Source organism: Anomaloglossus baeobatrachus, chromosome 11, assembly GCF_048569485.1.
Source record: "Anomaloglossus baeobatrachus isolate aAnoBae1 chromosome 11, aAnoBae1.hap1, whole genome shotgun sequence".
Taxonomy (NCBI): domain Eukaryota; kingdom Metazoa; phylum Chordata; class Amphibia; order Anura; family Aromobatidae; genus Anomaloglossus; species Anomaloglossus baeobatrachus.
This window is the reverse complement of record NC_134363.1, coordinates 7448481-7467056: the sequence shown is the minus strand read 5'-3', so window position 1 is coordinate 7467056 and position 18576 is coordinate 7448481. Positions and strand designations below refer to the sequence as shown.

The 18576-nt window shown below is 53.7% G+C and overlaps 1 protein-coding gene across 1 annotated transcript; it reads right to left on the bottom strand.

Moving 5' to 3' along the window:
- Positions 1–5406: 5406 nt before the first annotated feature.
- Positions 5407–17570, bottom strand: LOC142256516 (calcium/calmodulin-dependent protein kinase II inhibitor 1-like). The gene is made up of 3 exons (XM_075328245.1): positions 17478–17570; positions 14268–14572; positions 5407–6467 (listed from the first exon to the last, which is right to left on the bottom strand). Exons 2-3 carry the CDS (start codon positions 14452–14454, stop codon positions 6400–6402), a joined length of 255 nt encoding a protein of 84 aa, XP_075184360.1. The 5' UTR covers positions 14455–14572; positions 17478–17570; the 3' UTR covers positions 5407–6399.
- Positions 17571–18576: the final 1006 nt, after the last annotated feature.

Sequence of the window (18576 nt, the reverse complement as noted above, 5' to 3'; positions counted from 1 at the left end):
ATTACCCTGGCTGTTGTTTATAAACTCCACTGTACTTAGCAGCCATTTTAAGCCCTGACAATTATCAATACAGTCCACCGTATAGCAGCCATTTTAAAATCTTGACGGTATCATTACAAAAAGTCCATCGTAGCAGCCATTTTTTTTGTCAAATCCTGACTATTCATCCGTGTAGATAGCTGCCACAAGTAAGCAACACGTAAAAAACATCACTGCTGCCATTACTGAAGAAAACGTAAAACGGCTCTGTGGTCGCAGTGTAATGGTGGACGTTGTTTACTTGAAGCCTTTACACTAGGCCCGGAATGCGCCATGATGGAGGAGCCATCAGTATATAGACACGTGATTGCCCCCCGCACCCGGATCTTCCCGTATCTCCCTCCATTTGATACAATAAATCCGTACCCGCGGGTTATTTGAAAATCCTGAGCCATGCAGATAACATATTCAGTGCTATTAAGTGTACCCACACTGGTGGCCGCCATTTTGTCAGCACATTACATGACATTACGCCATTTCGAGCCCCAAATGGCAGAAGTAAATGGGTAAGAAAGAAATAGTTTCCTTCTTCTTAACTCCATCAATTTCTGGGTTGAATACTGCCCTGCACACAAAATGGCCGCCACCATGGAACTACAACTTGCCATAAATGTGTTTTTTTTTAACCTGGTATAAATGCCATTGTCCTCCTGAATCCCATTACAATTTTTTCCCCGTTCCTGTGGTACAGCCCCTTCTCCATATGCAATTTTTTTCCAAGTGGGTGTGGAATTTAAATCACGCCCACTTGGCTATAAAGGGAAAAAGGCATTTTTAAATCATGCTCGGTTGGCTATAAAAGGAAAAAGGGGTCGTATTTTAGGAACAAGAGAAAAAACAATATTTGAGGAACAGAGAGGGGCAGGAACATGACAAAACCAACGCTAGATTCAGGAAAATGGTGGCATTTGAAGGAATTATGGCAAGTAATAGGTCCTGCTTAAAGGGGGATTCCACCAACGTGAACGTGTAATACAGTCGCAATTGCCTCAATTATTTAAAGTAAAAAAAAAAGAATAAGATATATCTATATACAGCGTCTAGGATTGGAAGGAAGAACGTAAGAGTGCGGGATGTTGTGACCATATCCGCAGCTCTGAAGGATATATATATATATATATATATATGTATATATATATATATATATATATATGTATATATATATACACGCGCACACATACACAACGCAACTCAAAATGGCAAACGCTAAATAAAAAAATCTGTGACGCATAATAATAATCTTTTTCTGAAATCAGACCCCCCCCAAAAAAAACCAAAATAGCCCGTAGCGGGTGACCCTGACCCGCTATACCAGTCCATTTAAAGAGGCAGCGACCTCTTTACTCCACAAACATATTATCCGCATAGCGAGCTAGCGGCAGAACTACAAGTCCCAGTCTGCCCTACACTTGGGTCTATGGTTGCCTGATCCTAGCAAAAAGAAAATGGCCTCCGGAGTGTCCCGGAGCAGACGGCGCACAGAAATTTGGCACTTTTTTTTAATTAAAAAATAAATAAATAAATAAATAAATAAAAAATAAAATACCAACAGGGGCCGGAGTGATTTTTTATTTAACCCCTTCAGCTCCGAAGGGATGTACCAGCCCCTCCGCTTTATATCTATAGTCTTAAAGAGACAGTACCTCCAAAAATATTTAAAGGGAGGAGGGGGGAGGGGAGTTACAGCACAAAGGAAACTACTGTATTAAAAAATAAATGAAAGTGGGAAACGTATGAGACCGGAGCGGGATACAATTGTCCTTCTGTTTTTAAAAAAATACAAATGATAAATTTTCTCTTTCCTTTAAGTTCCTTTTTTTTTTTTAAAACTCTTTTTAACAAAACAATAGTCGAGGAACACGCGATATTTTGCACGGCTAAAAAGAATTCCATTCGTCAAAGAATGTCACATGTCAAAAAACGATATCCGCATGCAAAGGTGCACAGTTTGTCACATATATATGTATCTATATATGCCTTTTTTTTTTTGCAAGAATAAATCATGTAAACAGTATTTAGAACAGAGCGGGGGGGACGGCGACGGCCCCCGCGACCGCCAGGAATTCAGACATACGATATTATTGACAGCAGTTTTTCTGTTTGATTTTTTTTTTATATTTTTTTATGTTTTTGTAATATTTTTTTGCTTTTTTTTCTTCCCAGAGAAATCTGGTTTAAGATTAAAAATTCTTCAGCGGCCCGGGAAGACCACCGTATGGGTCTGTGCAGCTGCTGACGAAACGACTGTACGGATCTGTGCAGCAGCTGACAAACTGACCGTACGGATCTGTCCAGCAGCTGATCAACTGACCGTACAGATCTGTGCAGCAGCTGACAAACTGACCGTACGGATCTGTGCAGCAGCTGACGAAACGACTGTACGGATCTGTGCAGCAGCTGACAAACTGACCGTACGGATCTGTCCAGCAGCTGATCAACTGACCGTACAGATCTGTGCAGCAGCTGACAAACTGACCGTACGGATCTGTGCAGCAGCTGACGAAACGACCGTATGGGTCTGTGCAGCTGCTGACGAAACGACTGTACGGATCTGTGCAGCAGCTGACAAACTGACCGTACGGATCTGTCCAGCAGCTGATCAACTGACCGTACAGATCTGTGCAGCAGCTGACAAACTGACCGTACGGTTCTGTGCAGCAGCTGACGAAACGACCGTACGGTTCTGTGCAGCAGCTGACGAAACGACCGTACGGATCTGTGCAGCAGCTGACAAACTGACCGTACGGTTCTGTGCAGCAGCTGACAAACTGACCATACGGATCTGTGCAGCAGCTGACAAACTGACCGTACGGATCTGTCCAGCAGCTGACAAACTGACCGTACGGATCTGTCCAGCAGCTGACAAACTGACCGTACGGATCTGTGCAGCAGCTGACAAACTGACCGTACGGTTCTGTGCAGCAGCTGACGAAACGACCGTACGGATCTGTGCAGCAGCTGACAAACTGACCGTACGGTTCTGTGCAGCAGCTGACAAACTGACCGTACGGTTCTGTGCAGCAGCTGACGAAACTGACCGTACGGATCTGTGCAGCAGCTGACAAACTGACCGTACGGATCTGTCCAGCAGCTGACAAACTGACCGTACGGATCTGTGCAGCAGCTGACAAACTGACCGTACGGTTCTGTGCAGCAGCTGACGAAACTGACCGTACGGATCTGTCCAGCAGCTGACAAACTGACCGTACGGTTCTGTGCAGCAGCTGACAAACTGACCGTACGGATCTGTCCAGCAGCTGACAAACTGACCGTACGGATCTGTGCAGCAGCTGACAAACTGACCGTACGGTTCTGTGCAGCAGCTGACGAAACTGACCGTACGGATCTGTGCAGCAGCTGACAAACTGACCGTACGGATCTGTCCAGCAGCTGACAAACTGACCGTACGGATCTGTGCAGCAGCTGACAAACTGACCGTACGGTTCTGTGCAGCAGCTGACGAAACTGACCGTACGGATCTGTCCAGCAGCTGACAAACTGACCGTACGGTTCTGTGCAGCAGCTGACAAACTGACCGTACGGTTCCGTGCAGCAGCTGACAAACTGACCGTACGGATCTGTCCAGCAGCTGACAAACTGACCGTACGGATCTGTGCAGCAGCTGACAAACTGACCGTACGGATCTGTGCAGCAGCTGACAAACTGACCGTACGGATCTGTCCAGCAGCTGACCAACTGACCGTACGGTTCTGTGCAGCAGCTGACAAACTGACCGTACGGATCTGTGCAGCAGCTGACAAACTGACCGTACGGATCTGTGCAGCAGCTGACAAACTGACCGTACGGATCTGTCCAGCAGCTGACAAACTGACCGTACGGATCTGTCCAGCAGCTGACAAACTGACCGTACGGATCTGTCCAGCAGCTGACAAACTGACCGTACGGATCTGTGCAGCAGCTGACAAACTGACCGTACGGTTCTGTGCAGCAGCTGACGAAACTGACCGTACGGTTCTGTGCAGCAGCTGACAAACTGACCGTACGGATCTGTGCAGCAGCTGACAAACTGACCGTACGATTCTGTGCAGCAGCTGACAAACTGACCGTACGGATCTGTGCAGCAGCTGACAAACTGACCGTACGGATCTGTGCAGCAGCTGACAAACTGACCGTACGGATCTGTCCAGCAGCTGACAAACTGACCGTACGGTTCTGTGCAGCAGCTGACAAACTGACCGTACGATTCTGTGCAGCAGCTGACAAACTGACCGTACGGTTCTGTGCAGCAGCTGACGAAACGACCGTACGGTTCTGTGCAGCAACTGACCGAACGGATCTGTGCAGCAGCTGACGAAACTGACCGTACGGTTCTGTGCAGCAGCTGACCAACTGACCGTACGGTTCTGTGCAGCAGCTGACCAACTGACCGTACGGTTCTGTGCAGCAGCTGACAAACTGACCGTACGGTTCTGTGCAGCAGCTGACGAAACTGACCGTACGGTTCTGTGCAGCAGCTGACAAACTGACCGTACGGATCTGTCCAGCAGCTGACAAACTGACCGTACGGTTCTGTGCAGCAGCTGACAAACTGACCGTACGATTCTGTGCAGCAGCTGACAAACTGACCGTACGGTTCTGTGCAGCAGCTGACGAAACGACCGTACGGTTCTGTGCAGCAACTGACCGAACGGATCTGTGCAGCAGCTGACGAAACTGACCGTACGGTTCTGTGCAGCAGCTGACCAACTGACCGTACGGTTCTGTGCAGCAGCTGACCAACTGACCGTACGGTTCTGTGCAGCAGCTGACCAACTGACCGTACGGTTCTGTGCAGCAGCTGACAAACTGACCGTAGGGTTCTGTGCAGCAGCTGACAAACTGACCGTATGGTTCTGTGCAGCAGCTGACAAACTGACCGTACGGTTCTGTGCAGCAGCTGACAAACTGACCGTATGGTTCTGTGCAGCAGCTGACAAACTGACCGTACGGTTCTGTGCAGCAGCTGACAAACTGACCGTATGGTTCTGTGCAGCAGCTGACAAACTGACCGTACGGTTCTGTGCAGCAGCTGACAAACTGACCGTACAGATCTGTGCAGCAGCTGACCAACTGACCGTACGGTTCTGTGCAGCAGCTGACAAACTGACCGTACAGATCTGTGCAGCAGTTGACGAAACTGACCGTACGGTTCTGTGCAGCAGCTGACAAACTGACCGTACGGTTCTGTGCAGCAGCTGACAAACTGACCGTACAGATCTGTGCAGCAGCTGACCAACTGACCGTACGGTTCTGTGCAGCAGCTGACAAACTGACCGTACGGATCTGTGCAGCAGCTGACCAACTGACCGTACAGATCTGTGCAGCAGCTGACAAACTGACCGTATGGTTCTGTGCAGCAGCTGACGAAGAAGGAATACAAATGGCTGTCCGCAGAGATAGATGGGATAACCAACCCACACATATAGGCCCACATTTTGATTATTACGGTGGTGTATATTGGCGTGTCACGGTTATATGGCTGCTCCATCTGGCCGCAGTATAAGGGGTGTCCACATTTGGGGCCCATTCATTATACAGCCTTTGTGTCTATTGCTGGCTGCAGTGAGTTAACGGAGAAACTGACAGTGAGCTCATTCTGACGGGAGTGATGGGAACACGTTCACCTCTTTTAGGGGGAATCTATAGGGGCGTTACAACCCTTCACATCACTTACTGGGCCCTTCAAGGCGCCAGCAAAAAAATCCCATCAATAAGTTAAGAAAAAAATAAAAAAAGGTAAATTTTGAGCAAAAAAATGAAGAACAAAAAATAAAAACATATTTTTAGGGAGTTTTTGAGATTTGTGACACGTGGTATTGCCATTATGTGTGCCGTGGTCATTGGTCCTGGGGGGCTGAAGAATTTGGCCTTAATTTTTAAGTTAAAATATGAAAAAAAAAAAAGAAAAGAAAAGTTTTTTGTGTTTTTTTTTTATCCAAAGCCAACGTCATACTCACTTTGCCCCACTACAGCCGCCATCCGCACAGGCGACAAATTATGGGGGCGTAATCCACAGGAAATAATCCGGAAGTAGTGCTGGTCGCAGCCTGGATCGACATTAATTTGACGCCGAAGATAATTGGATGTTAGACGGAATCCGTCATAGACTATACGGTAATGGCCGCTTTTTGCTGCTCCCCCCAAATGATGGTGATGGTGGGGGTGACCTAGGCTCAGCTGCTGCCGGGAGGCCGGGGTCCGTATCCCTCTCGTCTGGATATACATGTCACGTCTCGTTGCCCCTCCCCCGCGGTGGAGTCTTGCGATGATCCGGATGAGTGGTGATGTTGATGGCAGCCGCTGATCCGGGTTGTGGGGTTGTTGCGTGGGTCATTGGGATCCTTGACGATTCGGGGGGATTTAGACGGCTGGAGGGGCTTTCTCGGACATCGTGAGAACGGCCTCGATCCGCTCGTCTTCTATCACCACTGCAAAGAGAAGCGCAGAGTGAGGGCCACGAGGAAAAACAAAGTATCCGACGTCAGACGCGGCCCACCGATGCCACGCGGCACCAGCCACAACTATTACCACATCATATCCAGCGGAAAGGAGGGGGAGCTGGGCGATGACATCATATCCAGCGGAAAGGAGGGGGAGCTGGGCGATGACATCATATCCAGCGGAAAGGAGGGGGAGCTGGGCGATGACATCATATCCAGCGGAAAGGAGGGGGAGCTGGGCGATGACATCATATCCAGCGGAAAGGAGGGGGAGCTGGCGATGACATCATATCCAGCGGAAAGGAGGGGGAGCTGGCGATGACATCATATCCAGCGGAAAGGAGGGGGAGCTGGACGATGACATCATATCCAGCGGAAAGGAGGGGGAGCTGGGCGATGACATCATATCCAGCGGAAAGGAGGGGGAGCTGAGCGACGACATCATATCTAGGAGAAAGGAGGGGGAGCTGGGCGACGACATCATATCCAGCGGAAAGGAGGGGGAGCTGGGCGATGACATCATATCTAGGAGAAAGGAGGGGGAGCTGGGCGACGACATCATATCTAGGAGAAAGGAGGGGGAGCTGGGCGATGACATCATATCTAGGAGAAAGGAGGGGGAGCTGGGCGATGACATCATATCTAGCAGAAAGGAGGGGGAGCTGGGCGATGACATCATATCTAGGAGAAAGGAGGGGGAGCTAAGCGATGACATCATATCTAGCAGAAAGGAGGGGGAGCTGGGCGATGACATCATATCTAGCAGAAAGGAGGGGGAGCTGGGCGATGACATCATATCTAGCAGAAAGGAGGGGGAGCTGGCGATGACATCATATCTAGCAGAAAGGAGGGGGAGCTGGCGATGACATCATATCTAGCAGAAAGGAGGGGGAGCTGGCGATGACATCATATCCAGCGGAAAGGAGGGGGAGCTGGCGATGACATCATATCCAGCAGAAAGGAGGGGGAGCTGGGCGATGACATCATATCTAGGAGAAAGGAGGGGGAGCTGGCGATGACATCATATCCAGCGGAAAGGAGGGAAGGTGGGGGGAGCTGGGAGATGACATCATATCCAGCGGAAAGGAGGGAAGGTGGGGGTAGCTGGGAGATGACATCATATCCAGCGTAAAGGAGGGAAGGTGGGGGAGCTGGGCGATGACATCATATCTAGCGGAAAGGAGGGAAGGTGGGGGAGCTGGGCGATGACATCATATCCAGCAGAAAGGAGGGGGAGCTGGGCGATGACATCATATCCAGGGAAAGGAGGGGTAGCTGGGCGATGACATCATATCTAGCAGAAAGGAGGGGGAGCTGGGCGATGACATCATATCTAGCAGAAAGGAGGGGGAGCTGGCGATGACATCATATCTAGCAGAAAGGAGGGGGAGCTGGCGATGACATCATATCCAGCGGAAAGGAGGGGGAGCTGAGCGATGACATCATATCCAGCGGAAAGGAGGAGGAGCTGGCGATGACATCATATCTAGCAGAAAGGAGGGGGAGCTGGGCGATGACATCATATCCAGCAGAAAGGAGGGGGAGCTGGGCGATGACATCATATCTAGGAGAAAGGAGGGGGAGCTGGCGATGACATCATATCCAGCGGAAAGGAGGGAAGGTGGGGGGAGCTGGGAGATGACATCATATCCAGCGGAAAGGAGGGAAGGTGGGGGGAGCTGGGAGATGACATCATATCCAGCGGAAAGGAGGGGGAGCTGGCGATGACATCATATCTAGCAGAAAGGAGGGGGAGCTGGGCGATGACATCATATCCAGCAGAAAGGAGGGGGAGCTGGGCGATGACATCATATCTAGCAGAAAGGAGGGGGAGCTGGGCGATGACATCATATCCAGCTGAAAGGAGGGGGAGCTGGCGATGACATCATATCTAGCAGAAAGGAGGGGGAGCTGGCGATGACATCATATCTAGCAGAAAGGAGGGGGAGCTGGCGATGACATCATATCCAGCGGAAAGGAGGGGGAGCTGAGCGATGACATCATATCCAGCGGAAAGGAGGGGGAGCTGGCGATGACATCATATCTAGCAGAAAGGAGGGGGAGCTGGCGATGACATCATATCTAGGAGAAAGGAGGGGGAGCTGGCGATGACATCATATCCAGCAGAAAGGAGGGGGAGCTGGGCGATGACATCATATCTAGGAGAAAGGAGGGGGAGCTGGCGATGACATCATATCCAGCGGAAAGGAGGGAAGGTGGGGGGAGCTGGGAGATGACATCATATCCAGCGGAAAGGAGGGAAGGTGGGGGGAGCTGGGAGATGACATCATATCCAGCGGAAAGGAGGGAAGGTGGGGGAGCTGGGCGATGACATCATATCTAGCGGAAAGGAGGGAAGGTGGGGGAGCTGGGCGATGACATCATATCCAGGGAAAGGAGGGGGAGCTGGGCGATGACATCATATCCAGGGAAAGGAGGGGGAGCTGGGCGATGACATCATATCCAGGGAAAGGAGGGGGAGCTGGGCGATGACATCATATCCAGGGAAAGGAGGGGGAGCTGGGCGATGACATCATATCCAGGGAAAGGAGGGGGAGCTGGGCGATGACATCATATCCAGGGAAAGGAGGGGGAGCTGGGCGATGACATCATATCCAGCGGAAAGGAGGGGGAGTTGGGCGATGACATCATATCTAGCAGAAAGGAGGGGGAGCTGGCGATGACATCATATCTAGCAGAAAGGAGGGAAGGTGGGGGGAGCTGGGCGATGACATCATATCTAGCGGAAAGGAGAGAAGGAGGGGGAGCGGGGCAATGGCATCATATCCAGTGTAAAAGGAGGGGTTGCTGAGCGATGACATCATATCCAGCGTAAAGGAGGAGGAGCTGGGCGATGACATCATATTCAGCGGAAAGGAGGGGGAGCTGGGCGATGACATCATATCCAGCGGAAAGGAGCGGGAGCTGAGCGATGACATCATATCCAGCGGAAAGGAGGGGGAGCTGGCGATGACATCATATCTAGCAGAAAGGAGGGAAGGAGGGGGAGCTGGGCGATGACATCATATCTAGCGGAAAGGAGGGAGAGCTGGGCGATGACATCATATCTAGCGGAAAGGAGGGAAGGTGGCGGAGCTGGGCGATGTCATCATATCCAACGGAAAGGAGGGGGAGCTGGGCGATGACATCATATCCAACGGAAAGGAGGGAAGGTGGGGGAGCTGGGCGATGACATCATAATAAGCGGAAAGGAGGGAAGGTGGGGGAGCTGGGCGATGACATCATATCTAGCGGAAAGGAGGGAAGGTGGCGGAGCTGGGCGATGTCATCATATCCAACGGAAAGGAGGGGGAGCTGGGCGATGTCATCATATCCAACGGAAAGGAGGGAAGGTGGGGGAGCTGGGCGATGACATCATAATAAGCGGAAAGGAGGGAAGGTGGGGGGAGCTGGGCGATGACATCATATCCAGCGGAAAGGAGGGGGAGCTGAGCGATGACATCATATCTAGCGGAAAGGAGGGGGAGCTGGGCGATGACATCAAATCTAGCAGAAAGGAGGGGGAGCTGGGTGATGACATCATATCCAGCGGAAAGGAGGGGGAGCTGAGCGATGACATCATATCCAGCGGAAAGGAGGGGGAGCTGGCGATGACATCATATCCAGCAGAAAGGAGGGGGAGCTGGCGATGACATCATATCTAGCAGAAAGGAGGGGGAGCTGGGCGATGACATCATATCTAGCAGAAAGGAGGGGGAGCTGGGCGATGACATCATATCTAGCAGAAAGGAGGGGGAGCTGGGCGATGACATCATATCTAGCAGAAAGGAGGGGGAGCTGGGCGATGACATCATATCTAGCAGAAAGGAGGGGGAGCTGGGCGATGACATCATATCTAGGAGAAAGGAGGGGGAGCTGGCGATGACATCATATCCAGCAGAAAGGAGGGGGAGCTGGGCGATGACATCATATCTAGGAGAAAGGAGGGGGAGCTGGCGATGACATCATATCCAGCGGAAAGGAGGGAAGGTGGGGGGAGCTGGGAGATGACATCATATCCAGCGGAAAGGAGGAAAGGTGGGGGGAGCTGGGAGATGACATCATATCCAGCGGAAAGGAGGGAAGGTGGGGGAGCTGGGCGATGACATCATATCTAGCGGAAAGGAGGGAAGGTGGGGGAGCTGGGCGATGACATCATATCCAGGGAAAGGAGGGGGAGCTGGGCGATGACATCATATCCAGGGAAAGGAGGGGGAGCTGGGCGATGACATCATATCCAGGGAAAGGAGGGGGAGCTGGGCGATGACATCATATCCAGGGAAAGGAGGGGGAGCTGGGCGATGACATCATATCCAGGGAAAGGAGGGGGAGCTGGGCGATGACATCATATCCAGGGAAAGGAGGGGGAGCTGGGCGATGACATCATATCTAGCGGAAAGGAGAGAAGGAGGGGGAGCGGGGCAATGGCATCATATCCAGTGTAAAAGGAGGGGTTGCTGAGCGATGACATCATATCCAGCGGAAAGGAGGAGGAGCTGGGCGATGACATCATATTCAGCGGAAAGGAGGGGGAGCTGGGCGATGACATCATATCCAGCGGAAAGGAGCGGGAGCTGAGCGATGACATCATATCCAGCGGAAAGGAGGGGGAGCTGGCGATGACATCATATCTAGCAGAAAGGAGGGAAGGAGGGGGAGCTGGGCGATGACATCATATCTAGCGGAAAGGAGGGAGAGCTGGGCGATGACATCATATCTAGCGGAAAGGAGGGAAGGTGGCGGAGCTGGGCGATGTCATCATATCCAACGGAAAGGAGGGGGAGCTGGGCGATGACATCATATCCAACGGAAAGGAGGGAAGGTGGGGGAGCTGGGCGATGACATCATAATAAGCGGAAAGGAGGGAAGGTGGGGGAGCTGGGCGATGACATCATATCTAGCGGAAAGGAGGGAAGGTGGCGGAGCTGGGCGATGTCATCATATCCAACGGAAAGGAGGGGGAGCTGGGCGATGTCATCATATCCAACGGAAAGGAGGGAAGGTGGGGGAGCTGGGCGATGACATCATAATAAGCGGAAAGGAGGGAAGGTGGGGGGAGCTGGGCGATGACATCATATCCAGCGGAAAGGAGGGGGAGCTGAGCGATGACATCATATCTAGCGGAAAGGAGGGGGAGCTGGGCGATGACATCAAATCTAGCAGAAAGGAGGGGGAGCTGGGTGATGACATCATATCCAGCGGAAAGGAGGGGGAGCTGGCGATGACATCATATCCAGCAGAAAGGAGGGGGAGCTGGCGATGACATCATATCTAGCAGAAAGGAGGGGGAGCTGGGCGATGACATCATATCTAGCAGAAAGGAGGGGGAGCTGGGCGATGACATCATATCTAGCAGAAAGGAGGGGGAGCTGGGCGATGACATCATATCTAGCAGAAAGGAGGGGGAGCTGGGCGATGACATCATATCTAGCAGAAAGGAGGGGGAGCTGGGCGATGACATCATATCTAGCAGAAAGGAGGGGGAGCTGGGCGATGACATCATATCTAGCAGAAAGGAGGGGGAGCTGGGCGATGACATCATATCTAGCAGAAAGGAGGGGGAGCTGGGCGATGACATCATATCTAGCAGAAAGGAGGGGGAGCTGGGCGATGACATCATATCTAGCAGAAAGGAGGGGGAGCTGGGCGATGACATCATATCTAGCAGAAAGGAGGGGGAGCTGGGCGATGACATCATATCTAGCAGAAAGGAGGGGGAGCTGGGCGATGACATCATATCTAGCAGAAAGGAGGGGGAGCTGGCGATGACATCATATCTAGCATGCAGATATCAATGATTATGGGGCACAGACGATAATATTATGGGGTGCAGACATAAGTGAAAATGAGGTGCATGCGGTCATATTATGGGGTGCAGGCAGTAATATTATGGGGTGCAGATATCAGTGATTATGGAATGCATGTGGTAATATTATGGGATGTAGATTTCACTGATTATAGGGTGCAGGGAGTAATATTATGGGGTCCAGATATCAGTAATTATGGGGTGCACCCGGTAATATTATGGGGTGCAAATATCAGTGATTATGGGCTGCAGGCGGTAATATTATGGGGTGTAGATATCAGTGATTATGGGGTGCAGGCGGTAATATTATTGGGTGCAGATATCAGAGATTATGGGGTGCAATCGGTAATATTATGGGGTGCAGATATCAGAGATTATGGGGTGCATGCGGTAATATTATGGGGTGTAGATATCAGTGATTATGGGGTGCAGGCGGTAATATTATTGGGTGCAGATATCAGTGATTATGGGGTGCAATCGGTAATATTATGGGGTGCAGATATCAGAGATTATGGGGTGCATGCGGTAATATTATGGCGTGTAGATATCAGTGATTATGGGGTGCATTTGGTAATATTATGGGGTGTAGATATCAGTGATTATGGGGTGCATGCGGTAATATTATGGCGTGTAGATATCAGTGATTATGGGGTGCATTTGGTAATATTATGGGGTGTAGATATCAGTGATTATGGGGTGCAGTCGGTAATATTATGGGGTGCAAATATCAGAGATTATGGGGTGCATTTGGTAATATTATGGGGTGTAGATATCAGTGATTATGGGGTGCAGTCGGTAATATTATGGGGTGCAGATATCAGTGATTATGGGGTGCAGTCGGTAATATTATGGGGTGCAGATATCAGTGATTATGGGGTGCAGTCGGTAATATTATGGGGTGCAGATATCAGTGATTATGGGGTGCAGGTGGTAATATTATGGGGTGCATGCGGTAATATTATGGGATACAGATATCAGAGATTATGGGGTGCAGGCGGTAATATTATGGGGTGTAGATATCAGTGATTATGAGGTGCAGGTGCTAATATTATGGGGTGTAGATATCAGTGATTATGGGCTGCAGGTGGTAATATTATGGGGTGCATGCGGTAATATTATGGGATACAGATATCAGTGATTATGGGGTGCAGTCGGTAATATTATGGGGTGCAGATATCAGTGATTATGAGGTGCAGGTGCTAATATTATGGGGTGTAGATATCAGTGATTATGGGGTGCAGTCGGTAATATTATGGGGTGCAGATATCAGAGATTATGGGGTGCATGCGGTAATATTATGGGGTGTAGATATCAGTGATTATGGGCTGCAGTTGGTAATATTATGGGGTGCAAATATCAGAGATTATGGGGTGCATTTGGTAATATTATGGGGTGTAGATATCAGTGATTATGGGGTGCAGTCGGTAATATTATGGGGTGCAGATATCAGTGATTATGGGGTGCAGTCGGTAATATTATGGGGTGCAGATATCAGTGATTATGGGGTGCATGCGGTAATATTATGGGGTGCAGATATCAGTGATTATGAGGTGCAGGTGCTAATATTATGGGGTGTAGATATCAGTGATTATGGGGTATGTACAGTACACAATAAAACCATACCTCGCTTACTGATTATAGGGTTCAGATAATCCCCCAATAATAGGAATTAGAGGTACATGATATGTAATATCCCGGGATACTACAAGGGGGCAGGAGGCTGATGAGGGGTTTACAGAAATGATGGTAATATGGGGGTGAGAGATTTGGGATGTAAGAGATCTGTAGATAGGCAGGATTCAGGGGTACATGGGCGCAGTGCGGGCTGCACACTGGAGGTTAGGGGGTATGCATACAGTGGGATATATAAAATACCAGCATGCAGTTTAGAGGTCGGGGTACATGAAACAGAAGGTTTAGGGTGCACTGACAATTGAGGGGTACATGGGGTGCAGGCAGGATGCCAGTGTTGGGTTACCCACCTCTCTTGCTGCGGCCAATCTGGCCGAGTTTGGGGGGCCTCTTGCCGCCCCCCTGTCCCGAGCTGCCATAGAAGTTGCCAGTGTCCTGCAGGCGACAGGTGAGGGGGATCTGTCCGGCCATGTCCCCACCTCCATCCGCGTAGTGCCCCCGCTGCTCGGCCTCGCTGAAGGGCAGAACCTCGGACATGGTGACACTGGGGATCCCCGGGGGACGCAGACACCGATCACAGCCCACTCCGGAGGACGCTGATCACTCACCGCGGAGACTCCCGATCACATCCTCCGGCTGGGGGTGCGGAGGGGACCTGGGGGGACAGCAGCCGGGCAGTCAGAAGGGGATATCAGGATATGGGGGGGTCTGCAGAGCCGCACTGTCAGTCATGGAGTCCAGTGCTGGGAATTCTGCAGATCAGAAGGGGTTAATAGTGGGGGCAGCTGATGGCATTCTTGGGGGGCACCTGTTCTAGAAGGAGGGGGCTGCTGAGTGGGGTCTTTGAGCAGTGTGAGGGGGCTCCGCAGATCTGAAGGGTTAAGGAGGGGGCACTGCTGGTTACTGGGGTATTAATAAAGTTGGGGTGGGGGCTAAAGACCAGCATCTTAGTGGGGAAGATTAAAGGGGTCCTGCACAACATAGGGTGAGGGCAGCCCCCCGAGAGGACAGGACTAAGGATATGGGGGGGAGTCACAGGTCTCTGAACAGAATAGAAGCTCATTATTATGGGGCCTACGGAGGGCTGACGTCCATGGTGCTGAACCCCGAAACAGAGGGAGTGCGGGAGGAGCAGGCTGAGGTGCAGCGTGCAGGAGGAGCAGGCTGAGGTGCAGGAGGAGCAGGCTGAGGTGCAGCGTGCAGGAGGAGCAGGCTGAGGTGCAGGAGGAGCAGGCTGAGGTGCAGCGTGCAGGAGGAGCAGGCTGAGGTGCAGGAGGAGCAGCTTGTGGTGCAGGAGGAGCAGGCTGAGGTGCAGGAGGAGCAGGCTGAGGTGCAGCGTGCAGGAGGAGCAGCTTGTGGTGCAGGAGGAGCAGGCTGAGGTGCAGGAGGAGCAGGCTGAGGTGCAGGAGGAGCAGGCTGAGGTGCAGGAGGAGCAGGCTGAGGTGCAGGAGGAGCAGGCTGAGGTGCAGCGTGCAGGAGGAGCAGGCTGAGGTGCAGGAGGAGCAGCTTGTGGTGCAGGAGGAGCAGGCTGAGGTGCAGGAGGAGCAGCTTGTGGTGCAGGAGGAGCAGGCTGAGGTGCAGGAGGAGCAGGCTGAGGTGCAGCGTGCAGGAGGAGCAGCTTGTGGTGCAGGAGGAGCAGGCTGAGGTGCAGGAGGAGCAGGCTGAGGTGCAGCGTGCAGGAGGAGCAGGCTGGGGTGCAGGAGGAGCAGGCTGAGGTGAGGTGCAGGAGGAGCAGGCTGGGGTGCAGGAGGAGCAGGCTGAGGTGAGGTGCAGGAGGAGCAGGCTGAGGTGCAGGAGGAGCAGGCTGTGGTGCAGCATGCAGGAGGAGCAGGCTGGGGTGCAGTGTGCAGGAGGAGCAGGCTGTGGTGCAGCATGCAGGAGGAGCAGGCTGAGGTGCAGCATACAGGGATGAGGTACAGGAGGACCAGGCTGAGGTGCATCATGCAGAAGGAGCAGGCTGGGGTGCAGCATGCAGGAGGAGCAGGCTGAGGTGCAGCATACAGGGATGAGGTACAGGAGGACCAGGCTGAGGTGCATCATGCAAAAGGAGCAGGCTGGGGTGCAGCGTGCAGGAGGCGCAGGCTGAGGTGCAGCGTGCAGAAGGAGCAGGCTGAGGTGCAGCGTGCAGAAGGAGCAGGCTGAGGTGAGGTGCAGCAGGAGCAGGCTGAGGTGCAGCATGCAATGAGGTGCAGGAGGAGCAGGCTGGGGTGCAGAGTGCAGGAGAAGCAGGCTGAGGTGCAGCATGCAGGGATGAGGTGCAGGAGGAGCAGGCTGAGGTGCAGCATGCAGGGATGAGGTGCAGGAGGAGCAGGCTGAGGTGCAGCATGCAGGGATGAGGTGCAGGAGGAGCAGGCTGGGGTGCAGCATGCAGGGATCAGGAGCGGGCTGAGGTGCAGGAGGAGCAGGCTGAGGTGCAGCTCAGCTACAGGTGTGTGCTGGGAGGTCTCAGGTGAGGGGGGCTCGAGCTACAGGAGGAGCAGGCTGAGGTGTAGCACAGATGATTGACAGCTCGTTTACAGGGGCAGGAGGTCAGAGAAGGGGTCTGATTGAAGGGGTGCAAGGGTTTTAGGCTACAGGTGGATAGACGCATTGGTTACAGGTGCACAGGGGGGCGGTGAGGGTACATGGACCTGGTGTGGTCTGGGGGGGAGCAGAGGCTGCAAGTGGAGCAGGATCAGGTGCTGCATGCACGGATGATTGACAGCTCGGTGCAGGTACATCGGGTGGGCTGGGGAAGGGGTTACATGGGGGTAACATACGACCTGGTGCTGTCGGGGGAGCAGAGGCTGCAGGTGGAGCAGGATCAGGTGCTGCATGCACGGATGATTGACAGCTCGGTGCAGGTGCATCGGGGGGGCTGGGGAAGGGGTTACATGGGGGTAACATACGACCTGGTGCTGTCGGGGGAGCAGAGGCTGCAGGTGGAGCAGGATCAGGTGCTGCATGCACGGATGATTGACAGCTCGGTGCAGGTGCATCGGGGGGGCTGGGGAAGGGGTTACATGGGGGTAACATACGACCTGGTGCTGTCGGGGGAGCAGAGGCTGCAGGTGGAGCAGGATCAGGTGCTGCATGCACGGATGATTGACAGCTCGGTGCAGGTACATCGGGGGGGCTGGGGAAGGGGTTACATAGGGGTAACATACGACCTGGTGCTGTCGGGGGAGCAGAGGCTGCAGGTGGAGCAGGATGAGGTGCTGCATGCACGGATGATTGACAGCTCGGTTGCAGGTACATCGGGGGGGGGGGGGGCTGGGGAAGGGGTTACATGGGGGTAACATACGACCTGGTGCTGTCGGGGGAGCAGAGGCTGCAGGTGGAGCAGGATGAGGTGCTGCACGCACGGATGATTGACAGCTCGGTGCAGGTACATCGGGGGGGCTGGGGAAGGGGTTACATGGGGGTAACATACGACCTGGTGCTGTCGGGGGAGCAGAGGCTGCAGGTGGAGCAGGATGAGGTGCTGCATGCACGGATGATTGACAGCTCGGTGGACGGGTGGGCGCTGGTGATGGGGCCAGAAGCAGGTAGCAGAGGGGTGAAGGGGAGACAGAACCTACCGGAGGGAGCGGCAGAGGAGACAGCGGCTGCTGCTGCTGCTGGGAGCAGAGACGGGCGGGAGGTGGAGTGACATAGAAATGAGAGGGCAGGGAACGAGCCGCTACTGGGGGAGACGGGGAGGACGCGCTGCACAGGGGGGCCCGCCATTATCTGTGTGCCCGGCACCCCTCACCACAACACTGGGGGCCGCCTGCACCTGGGGGGCACCATGAGAAGGAGGGGGGCAGGGAGGACCTGGAGCCTGCACTGCACCTGGGGGGCACCATGAGAAGGAGGGGGGCAGGGAGGACCTGGAGCCTGCACTGCACCTGGGGGGCACCATGAGAAGGAGGGGGGCAGGGAGGACCTGGAGCCTGCACTGCACCTGGGGGGCCACCATGGGAATAAGGGGGGCAGGGAGGACCTGGAGCCTGCACTGTACCTGGGGGGCAGCATGAGAAGGAGGGGGGCAGGGAGGACCTGGAGCCTGCACTGCACCTGGGGGGCCACCATGGGAATAAGGGGGGCAGGGAGGACCTGGAGCCTGCACTGTACCTGGGGGGCAGCATGAGAAGGAGGGGGGCAGGGAGGACCTGGAGCCTGCACTGCACCTGGGGGGGCACCATGAGAAGAAGGGGGGCAGTGAGGACCTGGAGCCTGCACTGTACCTGGGGGGCACCATGAGAAGGAGGGGGGCAGTGAGGATCTGGAGCCTGCACTGCACCTGGGGGGGGGCACCATGAGAAGGAGGGGGGCAGGGAGGACCTGGAGCCTGCACTGCACCGGGGGGGGCACCATGAGAAGGATGGGGGCAGGGAGGACCTGGAGCCTGCACTGTACCTGGGGGGCACCATGAGAAGGAGGGGGGCAGTGAGGACCTGGAGCCTGCACTGCACCTGGGGGGGCACCATGAGAAGGAGGGGGGCAGGGATGACCTGGAGCCTGCACTGCACCTGGGGGGGCACCATGAGAAGGAGGGGGGCAGTGAGGACCTGGAGCCTGCACTGCACCTGGGGGGGCACCATGAGAAGAAGGGGGGCAGTGAGGACCTGGAGCCTGCACTGCACCTGGGGGGGCACCATGAGAAGAAGGGGGGCAGTGAGGACCTGGAGCCTGCAC